Source organism: Sorex araneus, chromosome 4 (genome assembly GCF_027595985.1).
Source record: "Sorex araneus isolate mSorAra2 chromosome 4, mSorAra2.pri, whole genome shotgun sequence".
NCBI lineage: Eukaryota > Metazoa > Chordata > Mammalia > Eulipotyphla > Soricidae > Sorex > Sorex araneus.
In genome coordinates, this window is record NC_073305.1 from 114,778,129 (window position 1) to 114,799,652 (window position 21,524).

The 21,524-nt window shown below is 40.0% G+C and overlaps 1 protein-coding gene across 4 annotated transcripts in view; it reads right to left on the bottom strand.

The window, feature by feature from the left end:
• Window positions 1-7,770: 7,770 nt before the first annotated feature.
• Window positions 7,771-21,524, bottom strand: part of CNR1 (cannabinoid receptor 1) — a 31,310-nt gene continuing 17,556 nt past the window's right edge. For all 4 annotated transcript variants that reach the window (XM_055135315.1, XM_055135317.1, XM_055135318.1 and 1 more), the window contains exon 2: window positions 7,771-13,642. In XM_055135315.1, coding sequence (XP_054991290.1) covers window positions 12,158-13,579 — 1,422 coding nt within the window. In that variant the 5' untranslated portion in view covers window positions 13,580-13,642 and the 3' untranslated portion in view covers window positions 7,771-12,157. The remainder of the gene's footprint in view (window positions 13,643-21,524) is intronic.

Below are 21,524 nucleotides of genomic sequence, written 5' to 3' on the forward strand. Positions count from 1 at the left end.
GGGAAGTAATATCTTCTTGTTTTAAATTTTGTTTCCATTTCCATTTTTTGAGTACTTTAATAATTTGCATATATCATTTTTATTTAGAAGCAGAGCTGAAATAAACTCATTTATAAATTACATGCCCTTTCCTATTGTTTATGCTTTTTGTTGACTTTCTGATTCCTAGACAAAAACTAGTATATTTAATTCCAATTTTCTAGATGATTGCTCTGTATTTTCTGTTATTTGTGCAGAAGTTTATACTGTCATGACAATTAAGACCAGTCTTTGCATGCATAAGACGCTGGATTCAGTCCTCAGCAGAATAAAGGTGGCGATTTATTTTCTTTCTTCCTTCCCTTCCTTCCTTCCTTCCTTCCTTCCTTCCTTCCTTCCTTCCTTCCTTCCTTCCTTCCTTTCTTTCTTTCTTTCTTTCTTTCTTTCTTTCTTTCTTTCTTTCTGTCTATTGTTATGTTTTTTCATCTTTATTTTGCTGAGAACTGAATCCAGAATCTATAATAGATAGACAGAAAGGAAAAGAGAGAGGAGGTGGGGGAAGAAAGAAAGCAAGAAAAAAAAGCGAGAAAGAAAGAAAGAAAGAAAGAAAGAAAGAAAGAAAGAAAGAAAGAAAGAAAGAAAGAAAGAAAGAAAGAAAGAGAGAGAGAGGGAGGGAGGGAGAAAAGAAGGAAGGAAAGAAGGAAGGAAGGAAGGAAGGAAGGAAGGAAGGAAGGAAGGAAGGAAGGAAGGAAGGAAGGAAGGAAGGAAGGAAGGAAGGAAGGAAGGAAGGAAGGAAGGAAGGAAGATGAAAAGAGGAGAGAAAGGGAGGGAGGGAGAAACAGAGAGAGAGAAAAAGAAAGGAAGAAAGAAAGGTAGAAAGGAAAAAGTAAGGAAGGAAACAAGCAGATAAGAACTCCAATTTTTTTATTAGTTATTTGAAGAATAGTAAAGCTGTTTTTCAAGAAAATCTGCTTTACAATAAAAAAATTTTGAACAAGATTGCCCATGACTACTGCATGATATTCATTATACACTCTGAATATTCTAGCTTTGGACACAAAAGATCAGTTTGTTTTTTGCATTGGTATATACTGTTTGTCAGAGATGGCAGCAGCAAGGGAAAAAACAATTAGAAGCCTTATTTTAGTAGAAAATCCTTTCTTTTTTCATGACTATCTTTCATTTTCATGCTCAACTTTTCATCCAAGATACTAAGTCATATCTTAGGTCCATGCCCAGTTATCCCTATAAGCTGACCTGTAGGCTTTCTTGGTCATTCTTCACCCTGAAGAAAGTTGGGTGTGTGCCTAGGAAGGAGAACCATGAAAGCTGATTCCATGGATGGACTCTATGGTCCACTCATACTATTACTTAGGGGGTTCTAGCTTCACCCTCCCAAGGGCAGCCTTCTCGTTCAGACACAAAGCCTCAAGAAGTTTTCTGTTCTACTGCAGGCATCTCCAGAGGCCATCTTGTTAAAAATTTACTTTCACAATAAGTTTCTGTGAATCAATACTTCTTTTCCTATTTCCCTCTTCTTGGGCATAATGTGATTAGAACAAAGTGCTCTCATGCCTTGGACTCAGCAGAATTATTGCTAAAGGGATATTGCTAAAGGCAGTAGCCCTCCTCTCAAATAGAACTTTTCTTCATTCAGTTGGGCATCATAAGAGCTGTGAACATGGGGGGTGATCTAGGGAAACAAAAGTGCCCCCATCTTCTTAGAGGCTCCTCTACTAAGGTCTACTTGTACAAAGTCTTTGTTGCTCTATTTTCCAGACACCCGTGCTGTTTCATTTCTCTCTTCCTGGAGTCTGTGTCCAGGAGAGAATGGCATCTTGCATTTATTGCCAAAATGCCTGGGTCATTACAAGACAATCTGCGATTTATCTATTTATTTAATAATGCTGAAATACATACCTCTGGCTCCGGGCACATCTTTTCAACTCCACTGTTCTTCCTGCACCAACCTAGGCCTCAGAGACCTGGGCCCAATGAAAATAGGATGAGAATGCTATTTGGTTATCCCAAAGAGGAATTGAAAGAACTATGCTTGGAGTATCATGTTTCACTCAAGTGAGAGAAGGAATCCGAAGCTCCAACCTCCATCGATGATCGAGGATCAGGGAAGCTGTCTTGTTTGCCAAGGCATCAAAAATCAGAGCCAGATATGTAATGCAATTTAGAGATGACCGCTGAACTGGAGCTGTTACCGACTGGATTCCACGGGATGTCAAAAGAAAGCCTGGCTGTCCACCTACGAGATGGTCAGACTTCTTCATCAAGACCCTGAATGAATGGTTTTATGCTCTTCGTGGTCCACTGGGCTACACTAGCATGCTACAGGGACGAATGGAGGTGTTACTATCACACGCTCAAGCAAATCGATGAGCAATGGGATGACAAGTGATACAAGTGAAATGCATAGGGGTTTTCTCTCTGCTCAGGAAATGGAGGACAAGCAGTTAGAATTTCCAGCACAAGTTCCTCAATCGGTGAAAAGGGATGAACCCTTGAAAATATTTACATTGACCAAGTAAGACAAATTACTCACAGCCACCCAAGTTAGAAAATTGGGCTTTAACAAGTCAGGCAATCAAAGGCTGAATTTAACTTCTAAACTGTCTGTTCCTTTCTACAGTAATCAGAGATTAGAATGAAGTGCAAGCCAGAACAATTGTTAGGTTAATAAGTGAAGTCATGAAAGCTAGCAGGGAAATGCATGGCAAAAATTCCCTTTAAAAACACAAAATTTCTTTGTGTAGATTGTGTGAATATTTTTTCTAGTGAAATATTTACAGAAACTATAAATTATTCAATTAATTAGTAAAAGAATTAGTGAAGAACAGTTTAGAGCTTTATTCCTCTCCATACACATAATAAGTAAAAGATACTTTTAGGGTTTTTTCCTTCCCTTTATAAACTCAACCTCCTAATTAAAAAAATCGTCTGTTATTCAATATGAGTGAAATAATTACATGTGGGTCAGACATAGGGTTGGGTTGCTTTGAACAGTTTTAAAAGATTCTCCCTTAGTTCTTATCTATCTGTTCCCTGAAGGCTTTCCATATCTCTTTGGGCAAGCTAGGCAGTAGCAATAGCAATAATCTTATTTACAAAGACAGCAGGAGGGCAAAGGGTTGGAGGCCTCAAGGGGTACGTTCAATACCATCCCTGTCATCCTGAGATCAGAGGATTTGCCCCAGCCTGGGAGAATAATGACCAGGCACACTTTGTGACTGATGACACTCTGTTTGGGGGAGCTAATTGATGTTCCTTGGTTCCTAGTGAATAATGCTCTTTTTAGCAGCAACAGAAATGCCAGTAGGAGGGAAATATGTGGATAACTAATGAGGAAACAGGGTCTCACCTTTGTAAAACTCTCTACCTACATTTGAGCTGTTTTTGGACTAACAGTGGATCCACTCAGGCTTCAGTAAGCCAGAATGCAGGTGCATCAAAAACAATGGCTATTCTTAGCATGGATGACGCTGAGAGATTCGGTCTGACCCTTAGCCTCATTACTCTCCCTTGGATGTTCCGCTCCAGCTGCAGAGACCTATGTGTCATTCTCCAGACCTATAATGTTCTCATAAACCTCTTTCCTAGCTCTCCCCCACATTCCCATTGTATTTATCTTTACAAATCCATTGTTGCCATTTTCCCCTTTTCTTCTATTCCTGGCCATCTCTATCTAGCTTGGTCTTTCATACTCAATTCTGGAGTGCTCTCTTCTTCTTAAGTCAGTTACTTCTTCCTACCTGGTTTCTCATAGCATCCTCCTTCTCAGTTAATTATGTTGCATTGAAATTATCTCTTTAACTGTTTTCCTCCTTTTATTAGATCTGATGGACTATAATGATTTATCATATTAGGTACTTAGTAGATACTGTTTGCATTGAATGGAAGAAATGTATAGAATCATTTACTATTGGGAAATATACCTGTGGGTGTCAATTCAGTAATGGAGTGGCTAAAAGTAAATCTGAACTTTTTTTCTTTTTGGATCACACCCAGCAATGCACAGGGGTTACACTTGGCTCTGTCCTCAGGAATTACCCCCTGGCAGTGCTCAGGGGACTATATGGGGTACTGGGAATTGAACCCGGGTTAGCCATGTGCAAGGCAAATGCCCTACCCGCTGTGCTATTTTTCCAGCCCCTTAAATCTGAACTTTACCACAAACTAGTCTCTGTGACCTTCAGTAGGTTCCAGTTACTTTAATTAAGTAGGGAATAATAATATTTTGTAGACTGGTTGAAATAATTAAGATCGTGTATCTCATAACAGATAAGTCAATTCCAAGAACAAGATAGCAATTCCAAGGGAAAGAGAGGTTCTCATAAAATTCTTGCCAAATTATACTTAAAATTGGGGCTAGAGCATTAGTTCAGTGGATAGAGTAATTGCTTTGCACATGGTTGACCTGGATTCAGTCCATGGTATCCCATATGATCCCCTGAATACTACCAGGAGTGATCCCTGAGTACAGAGCCCCGAGCAAGCCTGAGCAGAGCCTAGTATAGCCCCCCAAACCAAACCAAATAAATAAATACATTTTACTTAAAAGTTGGGGGCCGGGGCTGGAGCGATAGCACAGCGGGTAGGGCGTTTGCCTTGCACACGGCCGACCCGGGTTCGATTCCCAGCATCCCATATGGTCCCCTGAGCACCGCCAGGAGTAACTACTGAGTGCAAAGCCAGGAGTAACCCCTGTGCATCGCCAGGTGAGACCCAAAAAGTAACAACAACAACAACAACAACAACAACATGTTGGGGGCCTTAGTATTCAGGAAACCAGTGAGGGGAACTCACAGTGATTCTCAATTAACTGGGCCAGATGTTTAATTAGAGGACCAAGGATACTGTGCTAAGGTATTCAAGGTACTCAGACCTTGAATACTGGGCATGATAAGCACCCTGTGATATGTCTGGAGGCTGCCAGGCTGCCTCTGGCAATGCTCAGGGACTATGTGGTGTTAGAAATTGAACTAGGATCAGCCTCATGCGAGGTATGTGCCATAACCCCTGTACTGTCTCTCTCTTTATCCTCTTTATCTTAAATTTTGAACAAGCTACACTTTTATGAATAGGGTACTATTTCCTACACACCTTTTTCTACATATAAGTGAAAAATAAAAGCCCTTTGTTTACTATTATTAGAATTGGAATGAGAACTTTGATATAGGAAGTAGCCAAAGAGCTGTAAAATAATAGCTACTATAAATGTGATGAGGAATATATTTGTAGCATCCGGCTCTATGGATAAAATAAATCTAACTTTTCCTCAGCCACTGTTCCAGTTATCCAAGGTGAGTGATGAGTCATACTAGGCAAGTAATAAAGAACACAAATTTAATTTATTTTGACATCCAGAATGGATTTGATAATGTTTTTGAATTTCTATTGTCTGGAGAATGAAAAATGAGGAAAAGGCATGTCTGCTTGGAGTCACGTACTCTATCACACCTTCTCTCCCTTACTATGTGTTATGGTGGAAAGGCCCAGAGCCTTGAACCTAAGAGTCTGGGTTATACAACTTTTCACTAACCATCTCTATAAACCTGGTCCAGATCCTTGATCTCTTGGGTCTACATATGTGGAAAAATACTGCAAAACTCCAGAACTTTGGGCATTACTGTTACTGGACTTTCTAATAGATGAAAGTGATATTCTTCCTTTTTTGTTTCTTAGCAAAAGGGAAGTTTTCAATAAATACCTTTGAAATATATGACTTTTCATGAATAATAAATGAATGACTGGAGGCACTATGATTCAATAAAAGATAATATGCATTTTGTTTAATCAAAATGTTATCTTAGCTATGTGGTCTTTCACTGAGCTCTGTCTCAATTTCAATATGAAGTTGATAACATGTATATATTACCAAAGGATATATATATCAGAGGATCACTTGAAAATTAGGCAATGCATACTTCATCTTGAATCTAATCCTTTTTTATCCAGTGTTCTTTCTAGCACCAGTTGCCTCTTTCAAAAGCTGGGCTTCTGATCTTTGTCTTAATTCTAGTGTTAGCTAAGATAACTGGATAAGAAAAATCCTTTAATATTTTGTAAAATACTTTAATATTTCAAATAGATCAGTCTTACTGAAGATGTTAGGGATTATATCATTATTACTGTTGTTAATAATTTTGTAAATATTTTGTAAAATACTTTAATATTTCAAATAGATCAGTCTTACTCAAGATGTTAGGGATTATATCATTATTACTGTTGTTTTATTGTTAGTTATTCATTTGCTTTGCACATGCTTGAGGATCCATATTCAAAATAATGAGCAAAATGCTGCAATGAATACCACAAAGTTCAAGTATCTCCCAATTTTCTTAATTCAAGACTGCAACTATACAATTTTAGTTACTCATATTATTTGTCAGTTTCTTCTTTTCATTCTTTTTCCTTTATGTATAGTCATAGAGAACTATGTGTCTTATAGTCTATATATTACTTAACTTCACCCAATCAGTTCTTTTCCTTTTTCAAGACACTTCTGAAGTACTTAGAACAGTAGCCCAATGATTCTGAGATTATGTGGGACACACTGATTCTACACATTTCATCATCTTTTATATTAATCTGACCAGCCCAGAGAGATAGTACATTGGGTAGGGCACTTAGCTGACATGGATTTGATCCCAACACCCCATATGCTGTTCCAAGCTTGCAAGAAGAGTGTAGAGCTAGAAGTAAGCTCTGAGCACTGCTAAGTGTGTCGAGAAAACAAACAAAAAAAGTAGAAAGTAAACTAACTTGATATGTATACTCCAACTTTCCCTTACCAGAATTTGGAAACTGGGAATTGAGGAAAATACACACACACACACACACACACACACACACACACACACTTATATGCATGTGTGTATACATACATAAATTTCTATATGTAATATATAAAATTTCAGTGTGGAGTCAAGAAATTTCCACATGTTATCTTCAAACCAGAAGAAGATCTAGTCATAGAATATTCCAGAGGTAAGGGAGGACTTTTCCCAGTTATAGACACTTAAGATCAACAGAGTGTAGTTTCTGTGTACCTCAACTGGTTTTGTGGTTTTACACCATTACATTCTAAAGGTGGCAATGCATGTTATTGATCTAGGAATCAGGTTTTGAGTTTCAATATGCTATACAAATATTCCAAAATAAGCATCTTATTTCTGTTAAAATCTAATGTAAAATTTAAAAACTAAGACAACCTGTTATTTGCTTAATTTGGGCAAAATGATAAATTCTGATTTTGTTTATTAAAAATAATCTATTTTCAAATATTTGACAAGACATTTAAGTACTAAAACTTTCTTTCAAAACTGGATGATAAAATATTTGATAGTAAAATATGTAAACTTACTGCTCTTTGCTCCATTATAAAATTTAGATGATTTTCTCTCATTTCAAATAAAAATTTTATAGCTATATTAAAAGGTTATTTTAGCTTTATAATATAGTTATATATTTATCAAATCTTCAAAATTCCCATTTAACTTATACATTTTGAATAGCCTGTTTCAATTTATTGCAAAAATCATTCAACTCTTCTAATGAAATAATGGCTTTAAAAGGTATTGCAGGATTTTGCACTTCATTATGTAAGAAATGACTTTTGCACATTTTTCCTAGGTCAAAAAAAATATTAATCTCATATGTCTCATTTATCAAAGTCAAAAGGGCTTTTAGGAAACAAATCAGTGTCCAACAACCCTTTAGAATTTAAATCCAGAGTTTTCAAACAACATATTATGAAATAAGGCAGAATTCAAAAGCATATTATGTTCTTCCTGATAATCTAGAATTTTTATTTGATTCCAGGTAACTTTGGACAATAAACATGATGGGATGTTTTCTCTTTGAATAAATAACAATTTAATTACATCATTGAAATAAAATATAGTATGGGCTTAATAACATTGTAAATATTACAGAAGTACTACTTTGCTATAGTAATATAGTAACTGAGGCTACATTGAATAACAATCTTACCAGTACTTGTGTACAAAGTATTATACAGATTACTAACAAAGATATTGCAGCAATTGCAAGAATGTTACCAGCTCAACAAACATCTAACAATACAATATTCTTCTAAGAGTAAAAGTAATTATCTTAGATTTATAGACAATAAAGAGTTACGTTTTCCACTTGAAACATTGGAAATAAGAATCCAGATAATCTGGTATCTTGATTCACACTATCACAAGAAAAAGATTCCTTTCTTGGGGACTCTGATCCCCAACAAGCCTAGTATACTATGTTTACGTGAAGATAGTTTTTCGGATGCCACAGCAATGTAAAGAAATTCTCCTATCTGACAATTACTGATTTGTAAGCCACTGCCCAAACATCTGACTTTTTTAAAACCTATTTACATACATTCAGCCCAAATCAGTAGATAAAATGTCATGTCTATATTACAGTAGGCATTGTTACATTTCATCAGAAGGCCAGTGCAAGACAACTGTTAACAGACATTGCCTAGCATTTAGATTTTAAAATATCATACAAATATACAGTTAGATTGTGAGAAATCTAATTTTGCGCATGACGTTGGTGGTATTGTTCACAGACACGGAATGGTCGAAATTAATCAAAAGAACAGTGACTAGAATACTCCTCCACCAGGGCCTAATTCTCTGCTGGGTTTCGGCCAATTTCCTGCACTGTGGGTATCGACTTCAAAATTCCTTGATGGTTAATGCCAGACAACCTGGACTCAAAGGGATGGGGAGGCTTGGGAATAATCTCCAGTGTAGACATACTATGTAGCTACCCCATATTATTCTTCTTTTACATATATTTCTTTTACATACATGTAAAGAAAAATCAGAGGTTCTTAGAGACAGCCCTCCTTGTCTAAATGTAGTTGTGTAGAACCAAAAAAAAAAATGGAGATATTAAGCAGTTGAGGATTTGGCCCTTTCAACAGATTTACGTGATGGTGAAATGCAGATCAGGACAATATGTTACCCTTAGAGGGAATTAGAAAACTCTGAAGTCAGACCTTACAAAATGTACCGAAGTCTAAATTATATTTAAATTAATGGGTCTAATTAAGGGACTAATTAATGAATGATCCTAATTAAGATAATTCTAATGACTATGTTAATTGGGGAGAACATTTGAGTCACTTGGGTTAGGAAATGGTATTAAAGGTGTCAAAGTGAATCAAACGAATAGAAACATTTTAAAATAAAGGTGGTATAACACATAATTGATGAAATTTCACAGATATTTCTCAGAATATCAATAAGCACCAAGTTTAGTGCTGTCAGCCCCATTGTCCCTTAATTTATTATATGTGATTTAGATCTTGAAAGCACAACACACTGTAAGATCAACATTGCATATGCACAAATACAGCTTCAAAAATGAATCCTGGAGTTGATCTACCAATGAAAAGAATTTTGGCTTCACCAGTCTTCATAGCTATGAGGCGGAGTTGATACAGCCTGGTGAGCTCTGAAACATGCAGGATCATGTGGGACAAAAGATTTGGCAATTCCTAAATAGTAACTACAGCCTGGTGTTTTTTTCATAATCGTTTTCTCCTTCTTCTAAGGAGATATTAGTAATCTTCTAGCACCCTAAGCCTTCGTCTGCAGAGAGGTAAAGTAAAGGAACCAGTAGATGCACTTGAGCTGGAGAGACCATGAGAAGCATCACAGCTTGGTTCACAGCCCACAACTACCTTTAGACCATGAAGGGCCAGCAGGAAGGGGCATCCGCTGCATCATCAGACTGCTCAGGTATTAAGCAGACTAGAAATCATCAGAGAAATGCTAGATTTCCATACTATGCCCATCCCTATTTCTATGGGAGTCATGATTTTTCTATATAAAAATGGTGAATAAAATGTCAGAGTCAATTAGCTTTTCAGTGATCTCAATATCTATTGGGACAGTGCCTAAATTTGAACACCCCATGGCAGCATATAGGAGTATGAGACTGGGGGAAAAGACGCAAGCAAGCTGTGTTCATCTTTATGCATTAGAGTTTGCTAACCAGGAACAAAGGAGAGGCCTTTTAATGCAATCGTATCTACAAAGCCAGATGATGGGTTGTCACTAAGAACATCTGAGTGAAGTAGGGAAGCAGCCATCTGGCCTCCAAGCCTTGATCATGCATGTAAGCTCCTCACTAATCTTTTCTTTCTTACCCATGGTCCAACCAACTTCCTTGGCCCATGTAGGCCAACCTAGTCTTACTTGGCCACATAGGCCAAACTAGTCTTACTTCAGCAAGTGGCACATACTGCCATCTAAACTGGGATCACACAGCCTGCCCACTTAATGGGGAAAATGCTGCTCTTGTTTTTTTCAGAGTCACTTCCCTTGTAATGACTTATACCTCCATGGGCTGGATCCATGCAGGGTGCCCAGAAACCAAAATGCTCTCGTTCTCCAACATTAACTACATAAATACAAACCTTTGCTTCTGTGATGGTCATTGATTGTCCCTTGGTAAACACTGGTTGCCTGGAATACTTAAAGGACAATTTAATAATACCTGACCCAATCTCTCATTGGGAGGAGGAGGTATTTTCTGCAAGTTTGTGGCCATTATTCTCATCAGCAAGATTTCTGGAAGAACTCAATTTTAGAAACTGAATTCATGTGCAAGAGTGCAGCAAATGGTACAGTTTATACTTGGTCACAGTTTTCTCACTTTATGACATTACTGAAACAGTTACAGGATAAGAACACACACATACACACACTTATATTCACACTCACGCACAGTATAATTTTACTGATCCAGACAATACTTCTTTTAAATTATGGGGGAAAGTAGACTCTTGTTTGGCTACCCAGGCTTGAAATCTACTTAAACCTGGAATATAGAGATGCAATACTCTTCAAGTAAACGACAATTGCACAGTGATAACAATATACATTAAGATTGACACATGCTGTCTTAAGAGGTCCAGTAATAGCTAAAGACTAGAGAAAGTCACAGATGTCAGTCAAAAATGTCAGTATGCCTTTGTTCTTCCATTCCATTTGGATTAGAATCCATCACTCAACAGAATAGCAACAGTTCAGAAGATAACCAAGGTCCATGAGAGTGCAGGGTTAATGCATTTTTAAGTGTCAATGAATTCTGCTCAATAATTCTGCTGAATAATCTTCAAATTCTTCCTGTTGTGTAACAGAAAAATAAACCTTTATGGTTATTCAATGTTGGTTTTAGATAGATATAATTAAAAAATACTAATGTCTTTAAAGTCATATCATGAGAATTAATTCTTTTTGAAAAGGTGATTGCAATTACATAGTTCTCTGTTTATGTCCCATTGTTTTCATAAGTCTACCCTTCAGTTTTTCTGAAATAGATGATTGTAAATAACACATCATAAACACTGATACAGATCTCACAGGACACAATACATTTTACAAAATAGCTCTACTTTAAGTACTGTAACTTTTTTAAATGGACATCTGATACTTATGGACAAGAGCGGTATACATTATCATGAAAGTTGTGGTGACAAAGGCAGTACTTATTTGATGTCATTTTTCTATGGGTACTTGGACTTCAAATTGTAACGGCCAAAGGTTTCACTCTTTCTTCATTAAAACTTCATTAAAGGATGTTTTTGACACTGAAATCATACTCTCCACTAAAACTCCTGGAAAACTGAGTTTGAGTACCTATACTAATGTTAGAGAACTTATAATTGATTGTGGTGACAATCATCTTTCCACTGAGCATGGTAAACCTAAAAAAATATAACTGATGAAACAGGAGACTCTCCTAGATTATGAGCTTTTAAAAAATAAAAAAAAGAAGAGGAAGAGGAAGAAGGAGGAGGAGAAGAAGAAGAAGAAGAAGGAGGAGGAGGAGAAGAAGAAGAAGAAGAAGAAGAAGAAGAAGAAGAAGAAGAAGAAGAAGAAGAAGAAGAAGAAGAAGAAGAAGAAGAAGAAGAAGAAAGAAGCAGAAGTAGAAGAAGAAGAAGAAGAAGAAGAAGAAGAAGAAGAAGAAGAAGAAGAAGAAGAAGAAGAAGAAGAAGAAGAAGAAGGAAGCAGCAACAGAAGAAGAAGCAGAAGCAACAGAATAAGAATAAGAAGCAGAAGCAGTAGAAGAAGAAGAGGAAGAAGAAGAAGAAAAAGAAGAAGATAGAATTTCTTTTTCTTGTGCAGCCAGGGAGGTGTTGGGCTCACAGAGCCTCGGCAGACGTGTCTGTGGATACAGACATGGTCACCTTGGCGATCTTCACTGTGCTCTTGATGCAGCTCTCTGCGGCCCTATGAACACTGGCTGCATTATTGGCATGCTTGTGCAGGCAGTCTGAGTCCCCCATGCTGTTATCAAGAGGCTGCGCTGTGCCTTCACACGAGGGGAACATACTCCGGAAGGCATGTCTCAGGTCCTTGCTCCTCAGAGCATAGATGATGGGGTTCACGGTAGAATTCAGCAGGCAGAGCATACTGCAGAAGGCAAACACCGTCTTAATGAGCTTGTTCATCTTCCCAAAGACATCATACACCATAATCGCAAGTAGAGGGCCCCAGCAGATGATTAAAACCACCAGGATCAGGACCAGGGTCTTGGCCAGTCTGATGTCCATGCGGGCTTGGTCTGGCCGGGTCACCTGGACCTTGCCATCCTCTGATGTGTGGATGATGATGCTTTTCTGGGTGCCTCGCTGAATCATGCGGACCGCGTGGCTATGAGCCTTCCAGAGAATGTACATGTATGCATACACGATGAACAGCAGCAGCACGCTGGTAACACCGATCCAGAACATCAGGTAGGTCTCATCGATTAGTGGGAAGATATCTGAGCATACGGATTGCAGTTTCTTGCAATTCCAGCCCAGGAGCGGCAGTACGGCAATCACAATGGCTATGGTCCACATCAGGCAGAAGGCCACCACAGCCTTGGGTCTGGTGACGATCCTCTTATAGGCCAGAGGCCGGTGAATCGATATGTACCTGTCAATGGCCGTGAGGAACAGGCTTCCCACCGATGCCGTGAAGGAGGCTGTGACCCCACCCAGTTTGAAGAGGAACACGTTGGGGCTATCTTTGCGGTGGAACACGTGGAAGTCGACGAAGCTATAGACAAATATGACGCTCCCCAGGAGGTCTGCCACAGCCAAGCTGCCGATGAAGTGGTAAGACGGCCTGCAGCGGAGACTGCGTGAGTGCAGGATAACACACAGCACCAGCAGGTTCTCCAGCACCGTGAAGGTGCCCAGAGTGAGGGACAGCACGGCGATGGCCAGCTGCTGACTGGGGTTGAGGATCATGAAGCACTCCATGTCCATGAAGTTCTCCCCGCACTGAATGTTCTCCTCGTTTTCCTTGTAGGATGACAGAGATTTATTGAGGAACTCAGTGATATTCCCCTGGTCAGCCCCGGGGCCCAGCTGTGGGGTGTCTCCTGCTGTCATCTTCTCTTGGAAGGGACTGCCCCGAAAAGAAGTCAGGGGGAATTTCTGTGGGAAATACCCTAATTTGGAAGCCATGTCGCCTTTGATGTCTTCGTATTGAATGTCATTCGAGCCCACGTAGAGGAGGTCTGTGGTGATGGTGCGGAAGGTGGTGTCTGCAAGGCCATCTAGGATCGACTTCATCACCTCTGACTTCTGTTAGGCCACACACAGGAGGACTGAGAAAGAGATCCTCAGCAGGGAATCCTAGTGGAGGGAAAATAGAGATGCTGAATCATGAGACTGCTCAGAAAAAAAAAGGTGGAAACTTACCCCAAAGCATGTCATTATTGTGTTATCTGCATTCCTGCTGCTGAGCAGGAAGCACTCAGCAAAATGAGTTGGTCATTGGGCTGGAGAAAAGCCATCTCATGTTGGGAGTGGTGGTATATGCTGGATAATACCTGTGTATGGTTCTGTTGTTTCATTATTTAAACCGTTGGGATTTAACTCAAGGTGTGACTCTAATTTGTGACTGCTCTAGAGAGTGAGAGCTGAGCTAAGAAAATGTGCTGTAGGTTTGCCAGTGGTATCAGACCATTGAAGGCAGCGTTGAGGTCCAAATATTGAAGTGTTTTGCCTAAATTTTCCTCAGTTTACTTTATAGTTTCTGGTCAAATCTCAAAGTCTGTAGTCCACTTTCAGCTGCCTTTTGTGGGAGGTGTAAGATACGTATCCAGCTTTATTTTCTTATAGGTAGTGATCCAATTTTGGACCTCAAAGGTGCCTTCAATGATCTGAATTCACTGTCAAAGTCAACAAGATCAAAAAATAAACAAATGTAACTATATAAAATTAAAAGAGCTTCGGCATGGCAGATTTAAAAAAAAAAAACAAGGGCTAGAACTAAAATTCAGCTAGCTAGATGGGGAAAATTATTTGCATTCAATATCAGAGAAAGTTTTGATACTCAGGATATATAAAATGCTCACAAAGATCAATTAAAAAAAAACCTCAAAAGCCCTATCAACAAATGGGGAGAGGAAATGAATAGACACTTCTCAGAGATAGGCGAATAGCCAGGAGGCACGTGAAAAAATGCTCAGCATCACTTGTCATCAGAGAAATCCAAATCCAGACAATGAGATACCATCTCACACCAGTGAGAATGGCACTTATCAAAAATAGTAGGAATAATCTGTGTTGGCAGGGATGTGGTGAAGAATGAACTCTTATCTACTGCTGGTGGAAATGTTTGTACAACCTCTGTTGAAAACAGTATGGAGAGTTCTCAGTAAAATTAAAATTGAATTGAAATCCCAGAAATTTTGGGCATCTATCTGCAGAACATTAAATAGCTCTCTCAAAAGGACATATGCACAGCATTATTCATTGCTGCACTCAGTACAATAGCTAAGACATGGAATCAACCTAAATGTCCAATGACAGATGAATGGATTATGAAGATGTGGTATATCTATATATAATGGAATACTGTGCAGCTAAAAGAAACAATGAAATCATTAAATTTGCTGCAACATGGTTGGAACTGGAAGCTGTATTGAGTGAAGTAAGCCAGAAGTAGACACACAAACACAGATGATCTCAATTATCTGTGGAATATAGACTTCTGGATGAGGGAATGTATTGTAGTAAATGGGGGACTCTTAGGTCATCTTTGACCCCTGTGTTCAGAGAGGAGACAGACAAAGAACAAAGTAAATCAAGGGGGGAAGAAGGGAACAAGAAGTAATGAGTTAAGAGTCTTCAGGGTTTCGGTTTTAACAGTGAGAGTGATGAGTAATGAGTGAGAGGTATAGCCATATATCCAAAACACAGATTCAACAGAACTGAAAACATGAGATCTAAGCAGTAACCACTGAAACTTTGTAATGTGCTTTTTCAGTTGACAGGTGGGAGTGGAGTAGGAGTTGGGATGGGAAGAGAATCTGGAAACAATGGCAGAAGGAAGTTGACACTGGTGGAAGGATTGGTGTTGGATTATTGTATGCCTGAAATGCAGCTATTAGTAACTTTGTAAATTGTAGCACTGTAACACTGTCTAGCACTGTTGTTAATAAAGATTTTTTTTTAAAGGAAAAGAAAATGTGCTGTGGGTACGGCATGTAGTTTACTGCCATGTTGGGAGAACTGATGGACTCTCGCAAACACAGAGTAGGCAGAAGCCTGTGAGGAAGAGGAGAGCAGCAGCTGTCATATCCTTCCCCAGACATTATCCCTTTGTCACATGGGTTTGATGAAACCTACAAGGCAACTAAAGGACCAACCAGCACCAGTAGGTTCTCCAGCAACTGTAAAGGTGAACTCTGGGACTAGCTGTGTTGTCTGGGTGTGAGGGGTGTAAAAGGGAAGAAGAGGGAGCATATGGCCATAGGTAAAAACCTAGGTTCTGGTCTTGATTTCGCCAGGCAAATCTCTCCCACAGAAGAGGTCTAACAAAGCCACAGCTGAGGCAAACTTCTAGAGTCTATCTCAACCCAGAAAAATACTGAAGCTCATGGGAAGGCCAAGAACTTTCATGCTGAAAAGAAGCACCAAAGAACAGTATTGCCAGATAGACCACCTTCTCCGAGCATGGCACCATGCCACGGGGTGGGAGGTACAAGATGGGCCTGGGAAGAAACAATGAAACCTTGCCTCTGACAGCAAGGATGAACTAGAGGGGGTCGTTGTGCTCAGTGAAATAAGTCACAAAAAGACAAGTATCAGATATCTCATTCATAGGTGGGGAGAGAGAAGCCAAGCAGGGGACAGACACAACCACTGCGAACAAAACTGGTGTTGCCAAGCGGATAGGAGGGCCCCAAGGTCTGCAGTGGGGGCATAAGGAATTTGGTGACGGCGATGGTAAGATACTTGAACTAGCATGAAATTGTAACCCTAAAGCATATGTAGTCATGTAAACAAATGCTATCTCAATTTTCTAAAATGAAAGAAAGACAGGACTCAACAGAGGCAAAGGCCTTTCAGGTGGATGGCACCAGAAAGGATGGCTGAGAGAAGGGGGTCAAATTTTCATTTTTTTTTAAACTAAGCAACTTGGTTTTGTTTCAAAATATGCTGTAGGGGAACTGATTTTACTATCGTGGAGTATTTGTTTAAAAATGTTACTTCCCAATGGAGAGGGGACAGGGCATGGAGAAGGCCAAGGGCTATCTATGGTGGAGGGAAGCGTTCAACTGGGAGGAGGAGATGGTGCTGAAAGGTGATCAAATGTTATTTGTGACAGCGGGTAGGGTGTTTCCCTTGCACGCGGTCGACCTTGGTTCGAATCCCAGCATCCCATATGGTCCCCTGAGCACCGCCAGGGGTGATTCCTGAACGCATGAGCCAGGAGTGACCCCTGTGCATCGCCAGGTGTGACCCAAAAAGCAAAAAAAAAAAATCAAATGTTATGTGTGAAACCCTATCAGCAACAGTTCTGTAAGCCACAGTGCAAAAACTTAGGAAAAGAAAAAAGAAGCGCCTTGAATCTGCTAGAGGTATACGGGTAGATGGGAGGCAACTGGCTGGTGGTTGGGGGTTTTGGTAGAGGGAAGTGGGCACTGGTTAGAGAATCAGTGTTGAGACATTGTATGCTTGAAACTCAATCATGAATAACAAAATAAATAAAATCATGCAATGTACGGCTGCATAGATAGATTTGGAGAGTAGGAAAGGTACAAATGCAGAATGATCTCTCTCATGTGAGATATAAAGAAACACAGTAGGTGAATAACAAATGCCCAAAGGCAAAGAAACTGAGAACTGGCCTGCAGTAAGAGGCTTACCACGGGGGAGGACAGGACACTGAGCAGTGGTGGAGGAAAATTGTACATTATGCAGGAGAGTGTGGTGTTGGAATGTTTCATGCATAGAACCCTACCATTAGTGGTATTATAAGCCACGGTACTATAAATTTACTAAAATTTTAAAAAGCGAAGCAGTGGCTTTTGTGCCAGAGTGTTATGAATAAGGCACTTGCTTTAACTAATAAGGTACTCCTTTACTGCCAGGAGTGATACTTGAACACAAAAGTGAGTCCATAACACCATCAGGTGTAGCCCCCAAACCCCAAACAAATAAGTAATAAAATAAATTAAAATGTGGTTCTTACTGTGGTTTTCAAAGTGGTTGATAATGGAGGGTGCTGGGATAATCTGAGAAGGAGTAGTAACCTTAGATGGAATTGGAGGGAGGGGGTATATTCTGTTTGCTTAAAGAGAGATTTTCAGAAATACAGATTTTTCCCCCTGAAAACTGGGCAACAGGTTAAAAATAAAAGTGGGAGACTAACACCCAAGAGCAGTATAGATAAGGACCAGGAGGTCTGCCCCACAGCTTGGAAACTGGCCTCACATAATGGGGGAAAAGGCAGCTGAGATAGAGAAGGGAACACCAAGTAGAGGATGTTGGGAGGACTCACTCGGGTTGAAAGATGCGAGCTGCACTTGTGGAATAAAGAACAACAGATTAGGATATTAATACCCAAGAATAGTAGTATATAATACCAGGAGGTTGGCTCCATAGCTTGGAAGCTGGCCTCATATGCTGGGGGAAAGTCATCCCAGATAGAGAGGGGAACACCAAGTAATATGTGATTGGAGATCCTGAGCGGGAAGGGAGATGCATGCTGAAAGTAGACTAGAAACTGAACAGGAAGGATGACCACTCAATACCCTTATTTGGAACCACAACACCTAAAAGGACAGGGAGATATCAAATTGGAATGCCCCGCTACAGAGGTGGGGTGGGGTGGGGGGGATGGGATTGGGGGGTGAAAGAGATACTGGGTTCATGGGTGGTGGAGAATGGACACTGGTGGAGGGATGGGCTCTTAAACACTGCATGAGGGAAAAACAAGCACGAAAATGTGTGAACCTGTAACTGTACACTCACTGTGACTCATTAATTAAAAATAAATAAATTAAAAAAAAAGAAAGATGCGAGCTGAAAGTAGACTATAGACCAAACATGAAAGCGACTTAATTCCTCTATTGCAAACTACAACACCCTAAAGGAGAGAGAACAAAAAGGAATGCCCTGCCGCAGAGGCATAGTGGGGTGGTAGGGAGTGGGGTGGGGGTGGTGAGAGGGATACTGGGATCATTGGTGGAGGAGATGGGTAAATGATCTCTGTATGAGTGAAATGCAAACACAAAAGTTCATAAGTTTGTAACTGTACCTCACAATGATTCACTAATAAAAAAGTAAAAAATAGGGGCTGGAGCAATAGCACAGTGGGTAGGGCGTTTGCCTTGCACGCGGCCAAACCGGGTTCAAATCCCAGCATCCCATATGATCCCCTGAGCACCGCCAGGGGTAATTCCTGAGTGCAGAGCCACGAGTAAGCCCTGTGCATCGCCGGGTGTGACCCAAAAAGCAAAAATAAATAAATAAATAAAATTTAAAAATAATAAAAGTGGCTATTTGAATCTTTAGCTTGTAAAAATGACTCTAAGGACTGATTGATCACGGACCATAAAAGTTGTTGTTTTATGTAGTAATTATCTTTCTATAATTTTCAGACATGTCACACTACATTGAGGATCCATAGTCATTATCTATCAAATTCAGGATATTATTTAATTTGATAAAATTGTATTTTATTTGATGACAAAATAAATAAAGATGTTCTGAGTTCTTAAGCTAAGATACAGCCAACACTACATATATGAATTAATTCATTGATACATCCATTCTACAAAAGACAGAGACCCACTGTGTGCAAGGCACTGCACCAGCCACTAGGATGTGGTAGCTGACCCTGTCATGAGAAACTGTAGTGACACTGATGACTGGGAACTTACATGATGCATGGGAACAGCCAGTGTGGGAGGTAAACATATCCAAGAAAAAACTTACACAAGAGTAAGTAGGATAGGTGTGGGAAGAGATAGGATTGTGAGGAAAGAATAAAGATTAATACCTTAAGTATTATTGAAGTAAGTTCTGGTTCTATTTTAGTAGTGTGGCAAAAACACAAGGTGGAAAATGTTCCTTACTCTCCGCTCCCCATTGTCCAGGCCGCCATCATAGGTGCGCAGACCCAGAACACTAGCCTCACCACAGACTTTCCTGCTGTTGTCTGAGCTTCTCACCTTTTTTTTCCTTTTCTTTTCTTTTTAGGTCACACCTGGCGATGCACAGGGGTTACTCTTGGCTCTGCACTCAGGAATCACTCCTGGCGGTGCTCAGGGGACCATATGGGATGCTGGGAATCGAACCCAGGTCGACCGCGTGCAAGGCAAACACCCTACGCCCTACCCGCTGTGCTATTGCTCCAGCCCCACTTCTCGCCTTTTGATCACATGCCCAATAGCTGCTCAAGTGATCATCGCAGGACTTATGGTTGGTGACATGACTGTTTCAACCTCTTTGCCCTAAAGACCCTGTTCAAATTTGCTCACAAGGCGTTCCTTTAAGGCCCTTGTTCTCCAGACTCCTCACATGAGGTTTTGTTTTCTGCATCCCAGATGAACACAGTTGAGATTCTTCCAGATCTGAATCTCCCTCACTTGTCCTGAGTTCTTTGCATTGTTCTCCCTGAAGAACCACTCCTACAGGTTGAAGTCTAGTCAGAGTTACTGAGTTCCTGTCTCTCGGCAACCTCTTTCTCCCTGCTTTCCTACCTTGCTTGGCCTTAGCACCTTGACCATACCAGTTCAATTGACTGGTTCAATTTTCAAGACATACCAAATCCACTTATTTTTAGCTCACTTTTGTTCCTGCTGCTCCTAATATTCCCTATGGCCACAAAGCCTTTCGGGCCCTTTCTTTCTGTTTATCTTTTCATCCATTTGGGGTCACCATTTCCTGGAGCTTTTCTGCTTCTATGATTGATATCAAAGGTCTCCTGTGGTTGGGTGAGGGTCACTCCCAAAACATCCAGATACACTTCTATGGTGGCACTAAGTTTTATGTTTCTCTCCTCTTGCATCTGTTATGTCCTTTCTTTCCACTTGCTGATTATTCAGTTATGAGGGAAGAATATCGAATATAATAGTATTTATACTCAGAATTTAGCATAATTCCTACTGCATTCACAGAGGCCCTAAATTGATAAATTTCATAATAGAAAAGATAATTTCTTTCTTATCTAAGGTAGGGTAGAGATTATTCTAAACATGAAAAATAAACATGAATCTTGAGTCAAGGTATCTATCTTGAAAGCAATCTAATATATTTGTGCTGAAAAAAAGTTCTATTTAGTTACTGGTATTATAAATGAAAGCTGCCTATATGATTATTCCCTGGCCTCAATAGTCATGAAAGATGCCAAATGACATGGACAGCTTTGACAAGAGAGAGGCAAGTAGGAACACTGGCAGTATCTTATGAGATGGTGAACAGAGCAAGTGTGATCAGCAACCTTCACTCTTTTATAGCCCTGGATAGAGTCTATAATTATGAGCATGGAGGCATCTCCAAACCAAGGAGTCTGAATCCTCTGATAACTTTGCTCACTTCCCTGGTCTGTCTGATGCCTTTCTGCACTGTCCTAAAGAAAGGTTCACAGTGGGCTGGAAACAGTGTAACCAGAAGCAGGAACCTAGACTATAGACACATAGATACTGAGTATGTGCTCAGAGTCCATTATGTCCAAGTGAGTCAGGCAGTGTCCCAGGAACACATGTGAGTTGCTAAGAACACATAAAGATACAGGAATGAACAACCAAATCTAATAGCCCAGCTCCTGTACTAAGAATGTCTCAAACCCTCAACTGCAGCCTAGCTGCAGTTCACTCTAGCATCATTAGGTTCCTATTCACCCATCTGTCGTCTATATTATCTCCTCAACTCTTCCAGAAAATGTTCTCTGGCCCCCTACCATTGGACTAATGCTTGAGATTTTTGAGTCAGCTTTGTTCTTTGCAAACTTAGATATACAAAAACACTTGTGTGTGAATGTCTATGCCCAGAAGAGAGCCACCACTTGTGAGAAAGCTCTTAAAAGTCCTGGCATGGGGGCTGGAACTATAGTACAGTGGGTGGGGTGTTTGCCTTGTACTCGGCCAACCCAAGTTCAATTCCCAGCATCCCATATGGTCCACCAAGCACTGCCAGGAGTAATTACTGAGTGCATGAGCCAAGAGTAAACCCTGTGCATCACTGGGTGTGACGCCCTCCCCGCAAAAAATGTCCTGGC